This window comes from Pristis pectinata, chromosome 27 (genome assembly GCF_009764475.1).
Source record: "Pristis pectinata isolate sPriPec2 chromosome 27, sPriPec2.1.pri, whole genome shotgun sequence".
NCBI classification, from domain to species: domain Eukaryota; kingdom Metazoa; phylum Chordata; class Chondrichthyes; order Rhinopristiformes; family Pristidae; genus Pristis; species Pristis pectinata.
Window position 1 is genome coordinate 25,093,883 of NC_067431.1, and position 24,983 is coordinate 25,118,865.

Here is a 24,983-nt window from a genome sequence, read left to right on the forward strand (position 1 = left end):
TCACATTTCTAAGAGAGAGGTTCCTGGACTGTGGACATCATTCCCCTCCCCAATTCATTTTGTTGCACAGAAATCCTTTAAAAAAATATCACCACTGACTAATTACACTTCCATATTGTCCTGTGACATCCTGGGCATAAAGATATCCATTTATGTCGCATCGTTTACATTTGGCCTCAAAGACGTCCAACCAATAACATCGTCCCTTGTGCAAGAACATAAGGATAAGGAGCAGGGACCTTAAGCCTGTGCTGCTATTCAACACGGCCTTCCACCGCAACACCATTTTTCTGCATTATCCCCATATCCCTTGATTTCTCCAATATCCAAAAATCTATCCATCTTAGTTTTGAATGAAATCACTGGCCGAGCCTCCACAGCCCTCAAGGCTGGAGAACTCCAAAGATTCACCAAGAAATGTCTCCTTATTTCATTCCTAAGTGGCCTACCCTTATTCTGAGACTGTGACCTCCCTCCAGTTCTCGACGGCTCGGTGTTCCAATGAATGGCTCCTTGTCATGGTCTTACCTGTGCCATCCCAACCTTCTTTATCCATGCATGTCAGGGGAATTATTCTTCCCACATCTACCCTATCAAGTCCTCTAAGAATTGTCAAATCTAAGCTCTAACAAATAGAGGCCTAGCCTGCTCAGTCTCTTCATTTGATAGGCATGCCATCCTGGAACCATTAAGGTGAATCTTCACAGGACTTTCTCTGTAGCACATCTATTATTTTTAAGACAAGGAGGTCAAATTGTACGCAATACTCCAGATGCAGTCTCACCAAGGCCCCATATAATCTTTAAATTTGTACTCAAGATCCCTTAACAATAAAGACCATTTACCTTCCTAACAGCCTTCTGCTCGCACGTTGGCTTTTACTAGAGAAACAAAAGACTGCAGATGCTGGAATCTAGATGAAGAACACTAAGATGCTGAAGGAACTCCAGGATCATAGTGTTTGTCATGTTGGCTTTTAGTGGCTTGTGTACAAGGACACCCAATTATTCTTGGATATCAACACTACCCAGTCTCTCAGCATTTAAAATTGGTCACCATTTGTTTTTTTTCTATTTAAGTGGATAACCTCACATTTTCCACAATGTGCTCTATCACCCATGGGGTCACCCACTCACTCAGCTTCTCCAGCCTTTCAAAGCCTCATTGTATCCTTCACACTATTCACATTCCCACTTAAATGTTGTATGGTCAGCATATTTGGAAATGTTACACTTAATCCCCTCAGACAAATTTGTGATATAGATTGCAAATAGTTGGGGCCCGAACACTGATCCCTGTGGTATCCACTATCAACCTAAAGGACCCACTTATTTCTACACTTCGTTTTCTATTGACCGACTCTCAATCCACATTAGTAGATTCCCCCAATCTCCAATCCTGTTCACCTTGTTGACCTTATTGAAAACCTTCTGAAAATCCAAATACACCACATCAACTGGATCCTCCTCATTAACACCGCCAAATATACCTCAAATAAATTAGTCAAACACGATTTCCCTCTCATAGATCCACGCTGACTCTGCTCAATTATGTCTTGTGTTGTGATACAGACAACGCGGCAGCAGATCTCTCTCTCTCTCTCTCTCCCTCACACACACACACACACACACAGAGCAAGGTGACAACCTAATCATATGATTCAAGTTCCAAAGCAAATCGCAGCAACAAAAAGCAGGCACGCTGAGATTTAGGTTTAAGAGAAAGGGAATCCCCTGACATACTACAGTCAGAACTCCCGTTATTCCTTATGAGACTACTGACATTACCTTGAACAGCTGGATGACTCAAAGCAACGACTTTCAGATGGGGGGGGGGGGAAGGTTGGGACAACGTACAAAACCCTAGTTTACACAGAGTGAAATCGCCACGTTGTTGGTTTATCTGCAATCCCGTAGAATTTGGAGCAACAGCGGTGCAACGCAGTGGGGGAGGACAGACGGAAACAAGTCGGGAAGCAGGTATCCTCTGCATGTGGCTAATACCCTCGCCTTCCACCCCGTTACCCTGTGCTACAATGTATTGCCCCGGGGGCTTTGCTACAACGCGGCTTGAGAAGGCAGCGGGCTCTCCCCCTCACCGTCCGTCGCTGTAATTCCCGGCCACCGCTGTGTCTTTTCCTCTCTCTCCGTCGCTCCTACTAAAGAGAGGAGGGAGATAAAATAGGAATACACACCACTCACAAACTGAAAGTAACGCTATCGCGAGCTTTGGGCACTTCCGCAAAAGAAATAAAAAGGGGGTATTGTACCATGGTTTGCTGCAAAACTGGAAGCTGTTACGTTCCCCGATAGTTTGTAACACGTTTTATTTCTATTGCAATTTGCATGGTTGTGTGTTGATTTTCGAACGTGGCTTCACAGATCTATTTATGGTTTACAGACTGAAATACGATTTGCACTGGCGCTCTCTCTGCCTCCCCTAAAGTGTGTTGTATCACGACAAGAATTGTATAATATGAGTTGGTCATTGCCCGTCACTTTAGTAGTTTTATTTTCAGAATCAGGTTTAGAGTCATAGAGCAACGACATGGATACAGGCCCTTCGGCCCAACAAATCCATGCTGACCACGGTGCCCACCCAGTTTGTCCCAATTTCCTGCGCTTGGTTCATCTCCCTCGAAGCCCCGCCCCTCCATGTACCTATCCAAGTGCTTCTTAAATGATAGTACTGCACCTGCCTCAACCACTTCCTCTGGCAGCTCGTTGCATACACTCACCACCCTCTGCATAAAATAGTTGCCACTTGGGTCCCTTTTAAATCTTTCCCCTCGCACCCTAAATCTATGCTCCCTAGTTTTTGGACTCCCCTACCCAGGGGAAAAGACTGTTACCATCCACTTTATCTATGCCGATCATAATTTTAAGCATTTATAAGGTCACTCCTCATTCTCCTAAATTCCAAGGAATAAAGACCTAGCCTGGCCAGCCTCTCCCTATAACTCAGGCCCTCTAGTCCTGGTACGAAGAATGAGCAGAGGCAATGAAGAATAAAGGACACCTTTCAGTAGATGGACTGAGGCATTTGTGTGCTCGAATCATTGAAAGCAGTAGACCAGGATGAGAAAGTGATGAATAGAGCATACACAAATCTGAGCTTTATCAATAGAGGCATAGAGTATAAAAGCAAGGAAGTTATGCTGAACCTTTATAATACACAGGTCCAGTCTCAACTGCAGTATTGTATTTGGTCTCATTTTTCTGGTCACCACATAAGATGCATATGAAGATATGAGAGAGAGCCCATAAAAGATTTACCAGAAGGTTCCTGGGATGAGGAACTACAATTACAAGGATATATTTAGAGAGGTTGGGACTTTTTTCTTTGAAGAGAAGGCTCAGGGGAGATTTGATGCAAGTATATAAAATGATGAGCAGCTGGGATGGAATGGTGAGTGAGAGGTTGTTCCTTTTGGTGGCGTGGTCGAACAGGTGAGATGGAGGGAGCTGCCCAGCAGGCTAGACTTTATTATCACTGACTTTAATTTGTTGTTTTGCGGCAGCAGTACAATGCAAGACATAAACATTATCATAAATTACAAAATAAATAGTGCAAAAAATGGAAAACGAAATAAAAGGGATAATTCATGGACCGTTCGGAGACCTGATGGCGGAGGGGAAGAAGCTGTTCTGAGTCATTGAGTGTGGGTCTTTGGGCTCCTGTACCTCCTCCCCCGCCAGTTATAACGCTACATGGGCAATCTATAACTTTAGCAATGGGGGCACAATTAGTTTGGAAAAGAATTTTAACACAGTCCAATTTTGCTGACTGAGTAAACCAACTTTATGTTTCGCCTGCTGGATGGGCACCTGTTTTACTTCAGACTTCCAGCATTTGCAGTTTATCTTTTGCGTTTGTTGGCCCCGGCAATTTTTACAAACAATTCTCGACCCTGTGCTTAAAACTGTTGCCCCACAATATAACGCAAGGCAAAGAAGGGGGCTCATTCTGTTCATCTCTGTAACCATCTCCTCCCCATAACCAGTGGGATCTCCACAGACCTCTAAATCTGGCCATCACTTCCTTTGTCCCTTGCCATCCAGATCATAAGCAATGAAATTCCACAGTACATGAAAATCAGAAGGTGCTCAACTTCAGGACTAGTTCTGATAAAGGATCTTCGACCTTAAACGTTATCTTGGTTTCTCCTTCCACAGATGCTGCTGATTTTCTGTTTCTGTTTCCCTTCCTTGAACTATTCCCTGTTCCGTCAAGACATCCCTAAAAAAAATCCTTAATACGCAACTAAGATGCTGGAGATTCTCACCAGGCAGCTGAGACAATTGGAGAGAGAAACAAGATTTAATATCAAAGTTGAAGTCGAGCTTATTGTCATGTACAAAAGTACATGTATGCACAGGTGTAATGAAAAACATACTTGCTGCAGCTTCGTAGGCACATTAGAGACACAACATTCACAAAAAAAAAGCATAAATTAAACAAATGTTACAAGAAAGAACACAATTAGAACAAAAAAGTCCATTGTAGTTCAGTGTTCAATGAATTTTAATTGCAATCCCTAAGACATAGAAAACCTACAGCACATACAGGCCCTTCGGCCCACAAAGTTGTCCTGATATCTATTTCTTTGACAAGATGTCCCTTCCTATGTTCCCCCATAGGGAACCTGAGGATTGGATTTTTTGCAAGAAAGGCGCTACCTAAATGCAGCGTGTGTTTGTTGCAAGCTTGCCGACTTCGTGGTCCTCCGGCAGAGAGGGCGCTGTGGGGCGGCGCTCTTCCCGTCTTAAAGGCGAAGGGTCGTTGTGTCCTTTAATGTTTTCGCCGACTGTAATGGGGGTGGATGAGGCGCCGGCGGGGATGTGAGGGCGGCCTCGCCAATGTGTGAGTGTGGGGACGGCGGCCTCCTGATGCGGGGGAAGAAGGCGGTAGAGGGACCGTTTTACTGCCCGGTTTGCAGGCAGACCTCCTTCAGCGGCCGGGGCCACGTCTACGGCCTGAAGCACCAGGAGAGGCTCGGGGCGCTGCTGGGCCGCTTCCTGCAGAAGGTCAGGGGGGCCGGGGACCGGGGGACAGGGGGCCCGGAGCCCGGGGACAGGGGGGGCCGGAGCCCGGGGACGGGGGGACAGGGGGGGCCGGAGCCCGGGGACGGGGGGACAGGGGGGCCGGAGCCCGGGGACGGGGGGGCTGGAGCCTGGGGACAGGCGGCTGGGGACGGGGGACCGGAGGCCGGGAACAGGCGGCTGGGGACGGGGGGACCGGAGACCGGAGAATAGGAGCCCGGGGACGGGGAGACCGGGGCCAGGGGACAGGGGGCTGGGCACAGGCTTCTACTGAACCTGCTTCAATAAACGTCCGGCAAACAAATAACCGTGGTTGGGGTTTCTGCTTTTGCCCTGGGGTTTGACCCCAGTCTGGCCCTAAACAAAATCCCTATAAAGTGGGATGTACTGGTGTATAAAGTTATCGCCTTTTGAGAAAAACCTTAAAATGTGATATACATAGGACAGTACAGCACAGGAACAGGCCTTTCGGCCCATCATGTCTGTAGATAAGATATCTTTATTAGTCACATGTACATTGAAACACACAGTGAAATGCATCCTTTGCATAGAGTGTTCTGGGGGCAGCCCGCAAGTGTCGCCACACTTCTGGCCCCAACATATCATGCCCACAACTTCCTAACCCTTACGTCTTTGGAATGTGGGAGGAAACCCACGCAGACATGGGGAGAACGTACAAACTCCTTACAGACAGTGTCGGGAATTGAATCCAGGTCGCTGGTGCTGTAAAGCGTTACGCTAACCATTACACTACCGTGCCTGCCGGATACTGACCGTGATTCCAATTTAAACTAATCCCTTGTGCCTGCGCATGTCCCTATTCCTCCATTCCCTGCCCGTTCGTGTGTCTGTCTAAATGCCACTGTTGTATTTGCATCCACCACCTCCCCTGGCAGTGTGTTCCAGGCACCCACCACTCTGTGTAAACTAAACGTGCCCTGCATATCTCCTTTAAATTTTTCCCCCTCTGACTTTAAAGCTATACCCTCTAGTAATTGACATTTCCACCCCGGGGACAAAAAGGAGTCTGTTTATCCTATCTGTGCCTCTCATCAGTTTATGTACTTCTTTGCCTCAGCCTTTGACGCTCCAGAGAAAACAATCCAAACAATTTAGGTCCTATAATATACCTTGCACTTTGCCTGGAGGTTGTTGGTTTGACCTGAGCCATCCATAGGTTTGATCTGTGCTTAGGGGTGGGATGATCTAGTTGTTGTGGTCCACGTAGGCACACATGACAAGAAGAGCTGCTGCCTCTCAGCTCCAGTGACGTAAACCTGAGATGGATTTGAGAAGGAGCCATAAAAGTGAACGTAGCAAATAATGTAACCAGAGGACAACGTGAGTGAGATCAAGGAACTCCCAAGGTTGATGGTTTAATCTGCAGACTGCATTTGATTTTAACCTCTGAGCAACACCGTGGCTTATTGAGACATTAAAGTAAAAGTCATCTTTCAAAATATTTCTTTGTTTTCCTTGCGCTAAGGTAGCGATCTCAATAGAAGTTTAAGTAAGGTAAGATATCTTTATTAGTCACATACATCGAAACACACAGTGATGCAATTCTTTCATCAAGGAAGAAGGGGTGAGTTCTGTAACTGGGTAAGAATTATAGCAGCTAGTTAACCTACCAGCACACATTTGGGATGTGAGAGGAAACCCATGCAATTACAGAGAGAGTGTGCACCGTACCTGAGGTCAGGATCGAACCCAGATCCCTGGGCTGCGAGGCAACAGCTCTAACTGTGGTGCCACCCTGATTTCCACTCTATTTCTGTGCTTTCGGTGCAGTTTGTGTGGAGCTTGCATGTGTTCTCTGTTACTACATCGATTTTCTCCAGGTGCTCCAGTTTCCATCCACATCCCGAAGTCGGTAGTTTAATTGGCCCTAGTATATAGTGGCAGAATCTGGGGAGAATTGATGAGAATGTGTGGAGTGTAAAGGGGTGGGGACTCAGTGGGTTAAAGTTCTTATTTCTGCATTGTATGGTCCCATAATATGGAGGAGGAAAGAGGATTTGCTGAGGGATTATGAGCAGGTTGAGACAAAATTGAAAAGCAGGACCACAAAGGGAATGTGAATGGTGGTCTGAAGAGTGGTCATCACACAGATGACGGTCACAATTAATGGAGTCCAGAGGGATCTATTTATTGTTCATGAAATGCTAAAAGTTAGCATGCAGCAAGTAATTAAGAAGGCAGATTGACCTTCATTGTAAGGAGGTTGGAGTTAGAATAGAAAAACAGAAAACTCCAATAATCTGGTATCCGATTGTTCAGGATTCCTGATGGTCTGGCATCTGGCTCATTCATTAGTCTGGAATTTGGACCAGGGGACCAGAGTGCAGCCAGGGCTGGAGTTGGGATCGGGATCACCAGAGGTCAGAAGTGTGAGTAGGTTCACAGCTGGAGCTGGGGTCTGGACTGCTTGTATATTTCCTCATTCCTTTAAATTTACTGGGTTCACGAGAAAATTTGAGGACTATTTAAAACTGGTGTGGAAAAAGAGATGAGGTCTAGGCTAGATCGGCCATGATCATGTTGAATGGAAGGGTGAGGTGAAGGAGCGAGGTGGCTTCCTCCTGCTATTTTCTTGTGTGTGCTAACCCTTGTTGCCACAGGAAAATTACAAAGATTCTACTGCTTCCCCAAGAATTGCAGTATCACAATTGATAAAATGGCTGATTAAGAATACAAATGAGCATCTCTAAAATGTACCATGCACTCTTATTTGCATGTATCCATATATAAAATAAGGAAAGTAAAATTCTTTACTTTTATCAAACAGGAATTTTACCTTCCTTCCTTAAAATGATGCAGGAGGAGGCAGTTTGGCTGATCAGGCCCATGCGGACTGCCAGGGGAACAATCCCATTCGTCCCATTTCAACTGCTTATTGCCCTGTACTCCTGAAATCCTCAAAATGCTCCCTCAACTCCCCTTTGATTCTCCTTGAGTTCAGCTACACTAAGGGGTAATTTACAGCAGCCAATTAACCTACCAAGTACATCTTTGGGATGTTGGAGGTGATCCACACTGTTGGAGAGAGTGTGCAAGTTCTGCACTGACAGCACTGAAGATCAGGATCAAACCCAGGTCAGTGGAGCTGTCAGGTGGCAGCTCTAACTACCACGGCACCCTAATTTCTGTTCTATTTCTATCCTTCTTTCCATCCCAGTCCAATGCAAAATTGTTCAATCCTTCTAGTTCGGGTGGTGATTGATGTGAGCCTGTGACATCTGTCACCGCTGCGTGTAGGTTGGGATTGATGTGCAATTAATGTAATGTGCACAATGATGACATTTTTGATGTACTCCAAATAGCAGTTTCATGTATTCAATTTAGTTCCCTCTGAAGGAGAGGCTTGCTCTTCTATGATAACTTTCTCTTCTAACCCAGTTGTCTGCCTATTTCTCTTCACCTCTGTTACATTTCCTTTTTCTTCCTACCATCCCACCTGACCTGAAACTATTGCCTCCTTGTTGGGGTTTATGCAAGGAAGCCAAGGAGATTCTACTCCCTCATCTAGTACTGCTTTGGCAAACTATTTGACTGCAAGGGACACAGCTGAATCCAATCTTTCTTTGTAAGATTTAAGATATCTAAATTATTATTAAATAATTATTAAAACTATCTTAATATTTGTCACATGTACATCGAAACATACAGTGAAATGCATCTTTGCATAGTGTTCTGGGGGCAGCCTGCAAGTGTCACCACGCTTCCGGTGCCAACATAGCATGTCCACAACTTCCTAACCTGTACGTCTTTGGAATGTGGGAGGAAACCAGGGCACCCAGAGGAAACCCATGCAGCCATGGGGAGAATGTACAAACTCCTTACAGACAGTGGCTTGAATTGAACCCAGGTCGCTGGCGCTGTAATAGCATTACACTAACTGCTACACTACCGTGCTTTTCCTACAAAGTATGCATATACTTGATGTAGGGAACATGAATAATTATTAGAAAATATTCTAATTTATTTTCCTACTGTATTGTTCCCAGGGATGCCAATCCTGGTGTCTTCACAGATGAGCTCAGTTTATGGTGCATACTTGGCAACAATATGTGGAACGTAATGGCTCACCCCCCGAGCAAATGCTCAGAAATAGGCTGTCCTGATAGCTCCAACTCATTTGAAGGCAAATGGTTCAGGTTTACCAGCTCCCTCACCCTTTTTAAAAAAGAAATCTCTCTGAAACGTGCTGTTGAGAGCTGTGTGAGACAGCATTGTCAGAAAAAAAAGTCAGTTATATACATGCTTTCTGCCTTTTAAAAGAATAGGCAAATTTATGATTGTAAAATTGCAACAGGTGGACCCCACTGGGCAAAGAACAATTTAGCTCATTCAACTGTTAGATTGGTATTGAAGGGTGTATAGTTTTTAATACACTGACATAATTTTGACTCAGAAATGCTTCTCTTAATGTTTATCATATAAAAAACAGATTCTAATTCATTTGCTACTGGACTGTAGTTTCCATTTTGTTGAGTGATATTAGTCAGCCATAGAAATCAGACTATTGCCAACCGATGATTTGAGTCACAGCTCATGCATTTGTAGTTCTTAACCTTCAGAATACAATCAAAAGCATTTTGTGTTCTGATTATAACTACTGTACTAAATTGTTTACAGAAATAAGTGACCTTGATGTCCTGTCAGCTGTGTGAATCGTAGAGCATAATTGCACATTTAGCTTACAATAGTTTATCAAAGTGCTTGAGGTTCTTTTATTCTGTAGTCAACTCATAATTTGAAATTTCTTTTAGTTGAAGTATCGAAGAAAATATCTCTTGCATTTCTTCATAAAGTTGCATTTAGGTCATTGGATTTTTATTTTTTAAGAAGCAGGAAGAAAGAACCCAAAAATTTATTCTAAAAGCATTCATGTACCTTCAGACTTCATTAATATAATGAAACCAATTTTCACCCATTTCCAAGGTCACTATTCAACCTTCTGCCTAATGAATGTAGGTCAAACAGATCTGCTCTTACTAACTGAAACACAGCTTTAATTTCAGCTCATTCCTGATGCTCTCTTGAGTCTAGTGTTAATTTTTTTATATAGGCAAGCCCTCACCCATGTAACAAAATGTGTCCTCGTGTTTAATGCAATGTGAGACAGTAGGCGGTTAGGTATACATTGAATTATTTTCATTATTTGTACCTTGTACTGAAGATCACAAATAATTTTATGGGCTGACTATCAGATGTCCAATGTCTGACTAACTGGAAATTGCATACTGACCAGAATAAAATGAAAATCATGAATCAAATTGCTAAGTAAACGGTATGTAACTCTTAATACATTTCCCTAACAAAAGCCTATTGATCTCAGTTTTAGAATTGACCCAGCCTCAACAGCTTGTTTTGGGGGAAGGGAGTTCAATCATCCTAAACAGCTTAGCTGAAAGACCCTTCCCCTTTCTAATCACACCTTTCATCCCTTTGTAAAAATTTTAAATGTCACATAGAAAATAGGAGTAGGAGTAGGCTATCCAACCCTTCAAACCCACTCTGTCATTCAGTACAATTCCGGCTGATCCTATGTCTCAATACCACATTACTGCACTCTTCCCCTATTCCCTGGTGCCTTCTGAGTCCAGAAATCTACTACCTCATTGTTTAGGTATAATAAGTGTCATTATCTACACTTTCTTCTGTGGTAGAGATACCACAGGATCACCACCCTCTGAAGAAATTTCTCCTTGTCGCAGCCCTAAATGTCTCACTTGTATCCTGAGATTGTGATATATTCACATCACCCTTTCCACTTGTAGAAATATCCTCCCCACATCCCGTCTGTCAAGCCCTGTCAGAGGTTTCTTTCTTTCTTTTTCAATCTTTTTATTAATTTTCAAATTAGTACAAAATCATATATAACGTTAGTAGTTATACGTATGGTGCTAAGAGATCAGGATAGCAATCGTAACAGTTAAAATATATAATCACAAGGAGTTTTAAAAAAAAGTAATCTAGACCTCCCATTCTCTTGTTAAGTGAACAAAAAGGAAAGATTGAAAAGAAATTAAATTTAATTATATGAAAGAAGAACCCCCAAATCAAAAAATATTGATGATAAACCAAAAAAAAACAAAAACTTGGAAAAAAAAACTGGGACTGATATTTCTTCAATTAAAAAGGAAAAGAAACATTACTATGTCGTCAACTCCGCTCCTCTGTATTCAAGGGTTATTGAGGGGGATCTGAAAAAGGTCAGCTTATATCATATGGAAATATTGAATAAATGGACTCCAAACTTCCTCAAATTTAAGCGAAGAATCAACAGTAGCGCTCCTAATTTTTTCTAAGTTTAAACATGCTATAGTTTGAGAAAACCACTGAAAAGTGGTGGGAGGTATTGGATCCTTCCATTTGAACAAAATGGATCGTTTGGCCATTAATGTGACAAAGGCGATCATAAGAAAAGCAGAAGCAGACAAATGGCGAGATTCCATCATTGGTAACCCAAAAATTGCGGTAATAGGATGAGGTTGTAAGTCATTGTCGGAGGTTTCAATGAGAATCCCCCCTCATTCTTCTAAACTCTTGAGAACTCGGCCTTTTCTCCTTGGAGCAATGGACGATGAGGGGGGACCTGATAGAGGTGTATAAGATGATGAGAGGCATTGATCGTGTGGATAGTCAAAGGCTTTTTCCCAGGGCTGAAATGGTTACCACAAGAAGACACAGGTTTAAGGTGCTGGGAAGTAGGTATAGAGGAGATGTCAGGGGTAAGTTTTTTTACTCAGAGTGGTGAGTGCATGGAATGGGCTTCCGGCGACGGTGGTGGAGGTGGATACGATAGAATCTTTTAAGAGACTGTTGGATAGGTACATGGAGCTGAGAAAAATAGAGGGCTTTGGGTAAGCCTAGTAATTTCTAAGGTAGGGACTTGTTCGGCACAGCTTTGTGGGCCGAAGGGCCTGAATTGTGCTGTAGGTTTTCTATGTTCTAATATAGGCCCAGTCAACCCAATCTCTCCTTGTATTGCAGTCACCCATCCCAGGAACAGGTCTCCCTCTAAGGCAAACTATCTCCTCTTTTATTGGTAAGGAGACCAAAACTGTACACAATACTCCAGGTATGGTCTCGCAGGGGCCAGTGGCAATTGCTACCAAGAAGTGATGGTCTCTCCTAAAGATGTTTGCTGTTGAACCCTCAGGTTGAAGAGGCACGGAAGGTTCTGTCAGATGTGAAAGTGGAGAAATATGATTTCACCCAGCATGAGCAGAACTTCTGGTGCTACTGCTGCAATGGAGACGTGAAGAAACACATCACAAATGGAAGCCTTGCGGTGCTGTATGGAGGACTGCTGGAACATTTTGCAAGGTACAGTGCCTGTAATTCTTCCTGCTTTATGCTGTATAACATGTCACAGGGTAAAAAGTTTAATTTGCAACAATATAGGAAGCTCTTGCATCTTAATTGATGGGTTGTTCAACAACTGTTAATTTTATTCAAACTTTCTTGCAGCTTGGAACATTTGAAACAAACCAACAAATTCTGGTGGGAAAATAAAGCAGATAAAAAGTTAAAAGAGAAGTTTCTACTCTCTGGAGAGGCTTATGAAAAGTAAGCAATGGATTTCAGCTCTGCATTTTATTGGCAAAAATTGAGGTTTGCATAAATCAGCAACATTGAAAGCGAACATCAGTAAGTGTGAATGTGGACTTGCATGTTGTGTAAAAGTTTCGATAGTATGTGCTCTGCATTGCTCTTTCAGTCCCCTCAACTTCATTTCCAATGATGACTGAATGTTCTAATGACGTTGGATAGTAAGCATTGCTGTAGAGGCTAGAGCGGGGCAGAGAATTATCAGTGGGTAAACCTAGTTCCTTCTGGTACACCTCGAGCAGCAGAGCTAGAGAACTGAATGGTTTTCAACTGCTGTGGTGGTGGTGGATGACTGAGCAACTATGGAATGTTATAACAAGCAAATGGGACCCACTTTAAACCATCCTATGCTGGTCAATGCACCATCCTATAGGAATGGGAAAACAAAGCCATAAATCATAACAGGAAAAGATCAGCTACTTTACCCAGCCTTTCCCCCTGCAGTCATGCTGTTTTATGACCTGCACTCATTCCTACCCACCAGCAAGGAGACAAGCATGTCTGTAAGATGTTAAAGGCCAATGTGGGGATACAGAGTCTACTAAGAAATTGCTCTCCAACCCCAAAGGTAATTAAGCCAGTTGTACAAGGATAAACCTACTTGCCTTCTGTAAAAATGTGTTGGCCTCAGTCAGAAACTGGTCTGATGTCCTTGGGTGGGTCCTGGAGGGAGATGCAGATTAGATGCATCACAGTAGTGGTGGTGGTCTCGGCGTTGGGAGGTGGGTGTGGGGGGAGGTCAGGGATGGTGTAAGTCATCTATCTGCTTCCTTAATTGGCCTCCAATGGGAAATCCCTCCACCAGGAAGGAAGAAAGGTGCCTTTGAAAATGGGATTTAAACATTACAATTTTTCCAGAATTGTCTTTTCATTTGTTAAGGTTCAAAACAGCTGTTGCAAAGGCAGTGGAAAACTATGAAGAGAAAGAGGATGAATATATTAAACAGGTATTTGTCAGTTAAAATTGATATGTGAATGAGGCTCTGTACAGTTTCCCTATCATGAAATCAGCTGTGGTTCTGGTTCCCATTCTCTCCTCTTGATTCAGTCGATTGTAGGTCAGAAGACTGGTTCTCACATGAGATTACATTGAAGGGGTGCTGACCTGTGGAGGTGCCATATCTTGATGCAGTCCCTTGTTTGGATAGAAAAGATCGCATGGCACTGTGTGAAGAAGGGCAGAGGCAATCTCCAATTTTTATTTCTCAACTAACATCAATTAAAAAAAATGAATTAGTAATAATTGTTCATTAGTCCATAGCTGTTTCTTCGAAGCTTTCTTTGTGCAAATTCTGCTCTGATTCCTACATTTTAACAGTGACAACACTTCAAAAATACTTAATTCACTGTTAAGCTATTTGGAACTCTGAGCTTTTTGAAAAGCACTCTAAATTAAAGGTTTTTGTTTATTACTGCATATATTGCTCATGTCAGCTACACTGCAGAAAGGTCTGGAGTGTTGCTGTGGAGACCAAAGATGATGGGAAAATTGGTGGGTACATCATTCGTTTTTTCCATTTTACGCCTAGCAGCCTGTATCAGTTGATGATTTAGAAGCACGTTGCTTGCCTCCACTCTAAATTATAAGCAGTGCATGGTTAAGGGAGGCACAGTGGGAGAGGTTTGGGCTGGAACAAACAACTTGTTTCCCAAATAGAAGGTTGTTTGTGGTAACCCTATCACAAAATATCTGTAGCTTCTCTTAACCATGTAAAACAGTTTGGAAAATTCATTCCTGAATCTATGTAAAAGTATAGCGTTTGAGAAGAAAATCTCATGGTGTTATTCAAATAAAATATGAATACAGAGAATAGAAAGGTATATTTTACAAATCATGCAGAACTAGATGCTTTTATGACTTGGTTGTTAATCCATTCATTTATATATAGAGAGAGAGTGCTGGCCAGATAACTCGGGTTATACTGTGCTGAGGTTCTGCAAGGGATAATTGTGGTTACTGCTATAGATATATTCGGTCTGACTAGGATACTAGAGTTATAATCAAAGTCTGATATTAATGTATTTGTGGGTATTTCTTTGTCTATGAATTTAACAAAGAAATTAACAGTTCCTCCTTACTTTACACAGGTTATTCTTTTTATTCACGTATATATACAGTATACCCATAATGCATTAATTACCGATAATGGATTGTGTGTGTATGGTGCTCTATTTAATTGTTTGTAACTTTTTTCTATTCTAGTCTCTTGACTTTTACAAATTATGAGTGACTTTTACAAATTATGAGTGACTTTATCACTTTGCACATTCTCTGTAGGAAGCAGAGTACATTCGAGAAGTGGATCACAGAAGGCAAGAGGTGGTGCAGGCTGCCTTTGAGGTTGGTTTTACCTGGATGAGCCTGAACAGTATCCATAGCAACTGTTGTATTTTACATCAATTGATCTATAAATTGCACAATGATCTGACAGATCTAAATTAGGCTCGTTCTTGCTTTTCTGTGATGGCAGTGTGGAGTTTAGCCATAGTTAGATATACATTTGAGTCCAAGTGCTATTTTAGCTGATCTTCTGTGGAGCATCAGTGGAGTTGATCTTGGCTTCTGCATAAATGGAAGGGTTTTTTGTTTTGCAAAGCTGGGATCTGAGGTTCTCATTGTCAATAGCAACTCTGCCCCTTTTTTCCTCCCTAGTTACTCCACCCACTATTTCTACCCTCAAAAGTTTCTCAAATGTTTAAGTAACATGAGGGTAGGATTTGATCTGGCATGGCTCTGCTCCATCGGGGAACTTCAACTACTTGGGTGAGATAGCAGAGTGGGACCTATCCCACCCAGGCCCTGATGGACGATGGGTTTTGTAATGGATTTAAAAATCTGAAGTGATATTGTGTCTTTTGCTCTTTTCCAGCCAAATGGCTCCAAACCGTAACAACTTGGACCCAAAGTCTTAACTCCCAGAGAGTAAAATCACAAAGCTGACCTCTTACTTTGAAAAGTAGAGCAATTATTTGAGGCAAAATCCCTCAAATAAGATTAACAGCTAAATTGTTCTCATCTTTTTTTGTACCTTTTTGGTATTCGTATGATTCCCAATTTCTGATTTTCATGAATACATTCGGAAGACCATAAGATATAGGAGCAGAATGAGGCCATTTGGCCCATTGAGTCTGCTCCGCCATTCAATCATGGCTGATATTTTTTTCTATCCCCATTCTCCTGACTTCCCGTAACCCTTAACCCCTGTACCAATCAAGAACCTATCAATCTCTGCCTTAAATACACCAAATGACTTGGCCTTTACAGCCCTCTGTGGCAGCAAATTCTGCAAATTCACCACCCTCTGGCTGAAGAAATTCCTCCTCATCTCAGTTCTAAAGGGATGCCCCTTTATTTCTTCATACTATACAAAGAAACAAGAAAAGAAATGGATTTTAAGTAGATGGGCCATGTGCATTGGCTGATTGGCCTCGAGTTGTGTTGTAATTTGTATGATTCCATGCTTTCTGTGTACATTTGGTCAAGGAAGTTTCCAAATTTTCAAACAGTATTGCATTCCTCCACCCTGGTTATTCCCAGACCTCGTCTTTGGGCTCTAAAGCAAAATAAAGTGTTCCTGCTGAATTAAGGGATTCATTGTATTGGGCACAATAAAAATGGATGTGGTTAGAATCAGAGAGTAGTTATTAAAACAACAGCTTTTATTGCAGCTAGAAGATTGATTCCTAATCTACAGTTTAACAGCGTTTGTAGATCAAAATTTTATATACACATTGTATTTTCTTTCGGGTGTTTTGTTTATTCTCTTCTATTGTATTTGGAACAATATAAAGCAGGCCCTCTTTTATTGTATAATAAAATGGACATAGTAAATACAACTATAGTAATCCATAAAAAGGTCATTATGGACTTGTTGCAGTAAGTTATCATGAAAAATCAATGTACTATGCTGCTCCATTCGTATAAATACTTCCTAAAGTAGCACATTCGAACACCAAGTTTTGTTAAATTTGGGAAACAGTGCAAAAATAGGTGTTTGAAAATTGAGAAATATTGATTTGCTTTTGGCTTGCCTTCGCAATCTTCTCCCGTTCTCCAACCACCCCACATTTGCTGTTCATTATGATCCTAAACATCTGACCCTGATTAGCTTGGGCAGTCTATGGATTTGCATTTTACTTGTGATGTAGTTCAAGCAGGGTGAGACAGCCTCTCTCCACTTCTCCATTCTTGAGGGTAGACAACTCTCTACATTTGTGTTACAAGCACTTCCCTCAATTCGTCCGTCAGATAGTGTATTAACACATGAGGGAGACTTCTGTGCCCATCCCTGAACTTGCCAAAGCAGTCCAGAGAATGAATTTCTAGCAAAAAGATTGTTCTCCAAATGGCACAAGGAGAGTTGACACAATGTAGAATGTGTTGTGGGTTGTTCACCAAGATCGTCACACAAAGTATACATTATATGGACCACCATTGTTGAATGCATAAAAGCTATAGAGCATTTTGCAGCTGTATGATTCAGTTGCTTCGCCTTCTCTAGTGCAATAGTTATTTTAACGTAGTATTTTAAGCTTTAAGAAAAAGTGTTGATTTTTCCTGAATCAAAACCAGCCACAGGCAGAGCTGAATTCTATCGATGGCTGCAAACACTGGGAGTCCAATCATTACGATAGGTAAGAGTATTTTGTTTTCATTCATTAAAATAATTACTGGTATGTTGTAGAATTGTTAAAATATCCTTACCATAGATTACTAAATTGTCTGAGAGCAACCTTCAACAAAGGCAGCAACTGCTTCAGAGTGAGGGAGAGGAAAGTTCTGCCCAAGTTCTGGCTCCTGATTGGTGTCCATTGTGGGAAAGTATAAGGTGAGGAAGAGTAGGATCAGTGTTTTTGATGTAACATTCTACACTCAACTCTTGGTAATCAGTACTCTTAAATGAAGATTCATACTGAATGGATGACGTTAAGATTTTGGAAGATTGCTTGCTTTGGTGCTGCGATGTCCCACTAAAATGATACAAGTTGAATGTCATTATTGTAATTTTGACAATCATCCCAGAATGTTCCTAGCTCCCAGGTGTAATTCCTCCCTAAACTTGATTATTATTTGAGACTGATAACACATTTGATTAACAGAATTCTTAAGGTGTATGGGACAAACTGTATTTAAACTTTAAACTTGTACAGCATGGTAACAGGCCCTTCCAGCCCAACGAGTCCGCGCCACCCAATTACACCCACGTTAACCTACTAACCCGTATGTCTTTGGAATGTGGGAGGAAACCGGAGCACCCAGAGGAAACCCACGCAGACATGGAGAACGTACAAACTCCTTTCAGTGGTGGGAATTGAACCCCAATTGCTGGTGTTGTAATAACGTTATGCTAACAGCTACACTTCTGGGTATGGGTATCTGGTGTTAGTCACAGGCTAACCATGGCAGAGCTGGCATGATGGCCGAAGTGGCCTGATCATGCTCCTGTGTTCCCTGTGCTCTTTTTATGTGTAGTCTCAGAGCACTAGTTTTCCATGTTATCTGCCCTACAGGCTTTGAAGACTGATATTAAAAGTTATCTTCAATCCCTGTTGTGCTGCTCTCGTGTGTGTTCCACCTCTTTCCCCAACAAAGGCAAAGCTAGATCATCAGAGCAGATGGAAAACCTGTATAACAGGAAGCTGAAAAGCCATCAGGGAAATATTGTGGCTAACAACTTTTGTCCACTTCATTAAAAAGATGGGCAGGAATATCCAATGGACATCTGGCGTTACTGCACCATGAATTCCAGAGGGTTGATAGAATTGGTGAAAGTAAAAAAAATGCAAGTTCCCAATAATTGTGGTACAGTGGAACAAACCAACAATAATATGCCAAGTGTCATTATATAGTGAGTTATAGATCCTTGGTTTTAGTTGGCCCGTATTATTTGCCTGTAGTCACCCTGTGACTGCTACTAGTACATATCATGTACCCCCTGACCCTGCCAAAAAAAACTTGGTTACAATCTTAATCTCAGTTAAGGAAAAGAGAACTTCATTTTTACAGAAAATATTTGTTTCTCTGCAAGTCATAGTCTTGGAAGCTACAACGCCAACGAGACGGAACCTGGGCCGAGTGGAGTGAATTACACGTGTCATTCTGGTGATATGGCTAATGGACAAACCTTGACTTTCATTGGTAACCAGGTGATGTGTCCATATGTAGTGAATTTCAATTAAGTGTTAATGTTTTGGGGGCAGCACTGTATGTCGCCATCAAATACATCGATATAGAAGGTACTATCTCCAAAGCAGCTGTCCCCAATTTTATTGCATTGAACAATGGAGGTGAATTGCTCTCAAGCTTCCAATGGGATTGAGGGAAAGTTTGCGTTTGTTCTTCCAGCCCACTTCCATTCTCAAGCTCCCCAGCTCTCAAAGCTGATTATTGCAAGGGTATGGAGCAACCTATCGCATGCAGTTCCACCGTTGGCTTATACTAATGAGCTGGCTTTTGTAATGCCAAGCACAAACTTTCACTCAGTGACGCCGCCCCCCCTACAAAGCAGTTGATGTGGAAAAGTTGTGTGTAAGTCCACTGTTCCCATTTGGGTGCTGAATCAGATGTCCTGTAGATTGAATGGTAGCCCCTACTATTTACAAATGGAAGGAGAGAACAAACAGGGATTATGCTGATCTATTAGCCTAATGTCAAAAATGTTGGAATGGAGGATGTATTAACAGAACACCTTGAAAAGAGAAATAGGAATTGAGCAGTTGACATGGATTTATGAGATGAATTGTTTGATTGATATACTGGAGCTGTTTGTGGCTGTGACTAGCAGAATGGGCCAGGGAAAACTAGTGAAGTGGCTCATTGGGATCTTCAGGCTTTCAGTGAAGTCCCATACAGGAGTTTTCTCAGAGCAAGTGAATTTGGGGGTAATGTACTGGAATGGATTGAGAACTTGTTATCAGACAAAGCAATAAGTGGGACGATGTGGATCTTTCTCAAAATTGGCAGCCTGTGACTAGTGAGGTACTGCAGGGATCAGTGCTTCAGCCCCAGCTACTCAATATATATAGGAACAATTTAGCAGGAAGGACCACATTTCCATGTTAGCTGATGATATAAAACAGCTTGGAATTTTATGGAGGAGAATGTAGAGAGACTTCGAGGAACCAGCTGAATGGACAAGAACATGGCACATGCAATATAGAAAAACAGAAGAGTATTTTCACATGGTGAGAGATTGAGCAAATGTTGATGTTCAGGAGACCAAGGTGTGCTTGTACACGAGTCATTGAAAACCAGTGTACAAGTGTAATTAGTGATTAGGAAGGTGGGTGGTATTTTGGCCTTGATTACAGGAGGATTTCAAGATGTCATACTGCAGTTTATTTTGGGTCTTGTTGAAGCTACGCCTAGATACTGTGTAGTTTTGACCTTACCTAGAAAAGGGTATGTTTGCCACATATGTGCAGTGAAGATTCAGTAAACTAGCTCCAGGAATGACTGGTTTGTAATTAGAGGAAAGATTGAAGTAGACCAGGCACGTATTCTCTTGAGTTTATTAGAATGAGAGATCTCATTGAAGCTAACAAAATTCTTCCAGGGCTCAGTGGGTACAACGCAGGGAGAAAGTTTGCACTGGTTGGTTGGTTGGCTGGCCCCTTCTTCTGCTCTTCATCACCAGCACTCCAATTCCCAATTCTGCACTCCAACCATCAACTAATTATTTTCTGATTTTTAGAAATGTTTTTGGAAGTATACTCCAGGTTAAAGTCATATTTCTGAAAATCAAGCAAAAATCCTCTCTTTAAGAGAGTCTTTTTAAAGTCTCTTACCAATTGACTTTATTCTGTGTAACAGTTTTTTTTGGACAGTGCTTGTAGTGGTGAAAACCTTCAAGCATCACATTTGAAAATGTTAAGACAACATTGCCAAAAATATATACATATCAACTTACTGATTTAGAATAAATTCAGAATGTTATAAGTTTTCAAAAAGTATAAATATTATCAATTTTGTCTGTTTAGAATTGACATTTAATGTTTTGCTGACTTTCTACAGTTCCAGATATCCAAACCAGAAACTGGGAATATTCACACAGGTGATGTGCTTTTATAGGTTTTCAGTGTTCTATAGTGTAGAATGATTTTTTTTGTTTTGAAACAGGATTTTTGGGGGTGAGGAGGAAATAATCATATTGTATGAGAGTGGGGAGGACAGCCTGTGAACAAATACTAAGCAGAGTAATTATTTGCATTTTCACCTAATTTATTGAAAGGTGGTAATAATCACACTTAACCGCTGTTATTGAACAGGTTATTACTCCTGTGATTATGCAGTAAAATGAAGTAAAAATGCTGGAACACCCAGTGGGTTAGGCAGCATCTATGGAGAGAGTCAGATGCTACCTGACCCGAGTGTTACCAGCATTTCCTGTTTTTTTTTATTTTAGACTTTCACTTCAGTTCTTTGATTTACAATGACTGTAAAATAGAGTTGTCTACAATCCATAAATGCACCCTTATAGATTAAATGCCTTTGGTGTTCACTATTTGCAGAAACATGAACACACTCCAATGACCCCACATTCACATTGAAGAAATTTTTTTTAGATTTTTACTTATGTAATTTCTCCCCTTATGGGGTCCAGCTTGAACCTCTACAATCCTCGTGGCTCCTTTTTGTCTCGAAGTTTGAATTTGCTGTTCTCCAATGAGGAGCTAACTTACCTGCTTGGCCTTTGAATTGTGCACAGCATAAATATCTATTACCCTACTCACTTAACTGGGTTTTGTTATTAATCACCATATTCCAATTAAAACCTTGTTCTAGTGATTGAACACTAATGTAATCTCCATCTGACTGCAGGTGCAATTCCACCCTGGCTTATTGATGAGGAGGATCCAGATACTGCACCAAAACCAATAGGACCTTCTTATGAAGAGTTTATCCAACAAAGTATGTGTTTGATATTCTGATTGGCTTGCTTTTATTTACTCCAGGGGATGGGGACAATAATGGCAAGACCAGCATTTAATTGTTCATTCTAGATCGTCCTTGCGAGCAGCACAGAGCAGTTTTCTTGAACTACTGATAATAATAAAGGATTTGGATAAATATTTGAAGACAATTGCTGGGCCGTAGGGAAATAGAACTCATCTGGGTTGTTCTACTGTTGGGATAGATTTGATGGACCAAATGGCCTCCTGTGCTGTCACAACTTGAAGTTTCAACAAATGTCATGGTGCTAAATTATTTTTGCTCATTTATCAGTAACCTAGGTGTAAAACATTAGAACTTTAATGATTAAGATGCTTGATGAATACTTGTTTCTTGGAAAAAATATTAGAGAATGGAATTGGCTAAGGTAGTTATCATGGTGAAAATTTAAAGTGTAGGTTTGGTGAGATAAATGTTATCTTTAGCTTAAATCATTCAAAACAATTCAAGTTAGGCTAGCAGAGTCCTTCCCACCCATCAATCAACCCCTGGACTCTCTCTTACAACAAAGTTATCCTTATTTTCAAATTATTCCAAGGGATTCTCATCCTGACACGTGTAACCTGTAGCCCTAAAGCCTTCAGATTCTTTTAACACTGGCCTCCAGGTTTAATATTATGTTTGGTTGCTATACTTTTGGCTTCCCAAACTCTGGAATTCCTGCCACAATCCTTAAAACTACCCCTTTATAAAAGCTTGTTATTTTTCTGATGCAGCTACACTACTCTGGCTTGAAAATATTAGCATTCCTTCACTGCAGTTATGTAAAAATCCTCAAAACCCTAATAGTGTTACATGAATACACCACCTTAGAGATTTTAAGTTTTTAAACATTGTTTGCAAAAATATTAACACAACCCTATAAACAGTGACCCTCCTTTCACAATGAAGAATTTGTTACATTTTACTTCATTTCTAAGTTAATCCATTAAACTTTCAGGCAGTGTATTCCAGTTTATAACCACACTGCACAACTTTTTCCTCCTATACCTCTATCTAAATCTGTAAAGGTTTTATTCTCATTTACACACCCCCCCCCCCCCCCCCCCATTCATATCTACCACAATGATCTATGCTATAAAATGCAAATCTGCCCTCCAAGTCAGAAATATTTTTACCAGGGAATCGTGCACCATGCATCCACTTGGTTCAGGATAGCACACAGTGAAAAGGACTTGTTCTGATGTTATTGCATTTCAGTGCAGTAAAGTGCAAAGCTGGCCTCATCACTCAATACCCTTAGCCAGTTCCTGCCAGACTCAAGTAAAATGGTTAGGATCTGCTCAAAAAAAATCAACCTAATTCTCTAGTGTATCTGTGTAATGAAAAACCCTTATTTCTGAACCCATTCTAGTAAATCTTTACAGCACCTCTCTAGGCTCTTCATTCCTTCAAAGTGCAGTTACTGTTTAAGATTTTGCACTCTAGACCTCCAATTTCAACTGTAGCTGAAGCCCTCTAGGTTGTTTTTGGTGCTGACCGACTTCAGCCTCTGAGGATTTGGTAACATTTGAGTGATGCATCTTTGGACATTTTACCCCAGTGAATACAAATAGTTTACATTGCTGCATGATTCTTGTTGGACTTGATATGCACTTTAGGTATATGGGAACAGGCCAGACTTGGGGGAACACAGACAAATCATTGCCACTTCACAGCCAACTTGCCATTTTCTGAAATTTTGTTCCCTGGTCCTTTTCACTTGATTCCTTTTCATTTTAGGAGAGAGAGAGAAACTGAAGAAACTTCCTCCAAATAGAGTCGGTGCAAATTTCAACCACTTATCAGAAACAGATGATTCCTGGTTGCCTTCATTTGGCAGAGTGTGGAATGATGGCAGGAGATGGCAATCCAGGTAAGACTGTTCTGAGTAGTTAGATCCTAGACACCTAACTCCCACTGGAAAATGTGAAAAACCCATTCTTAAATAATCCCTCCACACTGACCCCAGACTAACCATCTCTTCCCAATACCTACTCCCTGCTTAAAATTACAAACACTTGTTCATCTAACCCCTTCCAAAAGTTTGGCTTTGTGTAATTGTTCAATGTTAAAATACTGCTTTTGAATGTACATGGAAATTAAGTTTAGCTTCAATACTTGACAACCCTGCAATATGATTTTAATTTTTTTAGGCATCAGTTTCGGTTAGAGGAAGGCAAGAAAAGCAAAAAACGGAAGAGAGTTGACCAGTGAAGCTGAAAACTGAGAAAAATGATTTTTGCAATGTGTACTTTGTATATTTAACTAAATTGTACTGAAAGTGTATATTTTCTTTATAGATTATGTGACAACTGTCATGTGCTTTGTGATAAGTTACTTTGCTAGGGTTATAAGCCTTGTGAATAAACTTAATATAAATTTTATCCCATGGGCTTTAAATAGTATATAAAAAGTCTATATAAATATTTAAAATTAGCCAGTTAAATAAATGCTTAATATATTGCAATTTTGCAAATTCAATTTTCCCATGTTCTTACAGCTAATTAAGTAATTACCAGCTATCAGGCAACTTGCAATAAGTCACTGTCATAAGCACAGGAACAGTCCAATCAACCCACCACATCCATGCTGAATTTTCTGCTCAGCAACAGTAATCCCATTTGTATCCTTCTATCCCCTTCCTATTCAAGTGCATGTCTCTCAAGTGTGGTGGAATCACACACTAATGTGCTGGCAGCACATTTCCAAGTATCAAACACTCAACAAAAACAAAACTTTCCTTGCACCTTGAATCTATGCCTTCATTAATACCCTTTCTATCAGGTCACCTCTCAGCCTCCTTTGCTCCAGGGAAAACAAGCACAGCCTACCCAATCCCTCCCCATCAAGCTCTTCCAGTCCAGGCAATGTCCTAGTGAATTTCCTCTACACCCCCTCCAGCACAACCCCATCCTTCCTAATAGAGTGGTAACCAGAACAGCACAATACTCTGTGGGCTAACCCATGTTTTGTAAAGATGTAACATACCATCCCAACTTCCATATTCTATACCAACCTATGAAGGCAAATGTGCCACCTGACTTCATCCATTCTACCCATGTTGCCACTTTGAACCAAATGTCCCTCTATCGGCCACCTTTACCACCCTACCATTTACTGTGCATATCTTGCCCATATTTGACTTACTGAAATACATCACCTGTAGTGCAACTACTGTAATGCATATTTTTTTCTCCACAGCCAGTCTCCTTGCTGCAGTGTATATCATTGAAAATAAACATGGCCAGCATTCTGATAGCTGTGAACATGGAAGCTGGAAGTTCAACTGTTTTAATAATTTAAGTTCGAAATCTGCCCCAAAACAAACCATATTTATGGAAGCTTTGCCCATCGAAACACAGAATCCAATCAGACTTTTAACTTGA

The 24,983-nt window shown here is 41.3% G+C and overlaps 2 protein-coding genes across 9 annotated transcripts in view; one reads left to right on the top strand and one right to left on the bottom strand.

Moving 5' to 3' along the window:
• Positions 1–2,201, bottom strand: part of LOC127583781 (E3 ubiquitin-protein ligase TTC3-like) — an 81,206-nt gene extending 79,005 nt beyond the window's left edge. For all 5 annotated transcript variants that reach the window (XM_052040119.1, XM_052040118.1, XM_052040116.1 and 2 more), the window contains exon 1: positions 2,099–2,201. The gene's annotated coding sequence lies outside the window, so the exon portion shown is untranslated. The remainder of the gene's footprint in view (positions 1–2,098) is intronic.
• A 2,601-nt stretch (positions 2,202–4,802) lies between these two features.
• On the top strand, positions 4,803–24,949 carry cenatac (centrosomal AT-AC splicing factor). Of its 4 annotated transcripts, none has more exons than XM_052039884.1 (11): positions 4,803–5,027; positions 12,211–12,377; positions 12,522–12,620; positions 13,543–13,609; positions 14,941–15,003; positions 17,236–17,297; positions 18,692–18,809; positions 20,677–20,716; positions 21,484–21,573; positions 23,338–23,470; positions 23,751–24,949. In XM_052039884.1, the coding sequence occupies exons 1-11, from the start codon at positions 4,860–4,862 to the stop codon at positions 23,809–23,811; spliced, it is 1,068 nt and encodes a 355-aa protein (XP_051895844.1). In that variant the 5' UTR covers positions 4,803–4,859; the 3' UTR covers positions 23,812–24,949. The 4 variants fall into 4 exon arrangements, with proteins under 4 accessions (XP_051895844.1, XP_051895845.1, XP_051895843.1 ...); XM_052039885.1 differs by having other exon boundaries at positions 18,698–18,809; XM_052039883.1 differs by lacking the exon at positions 17,236–17,297 and adding an exon at positions 17,373–17,491.
• Positions 24,950–24,983: the final 34 nt, after the last annotated feature.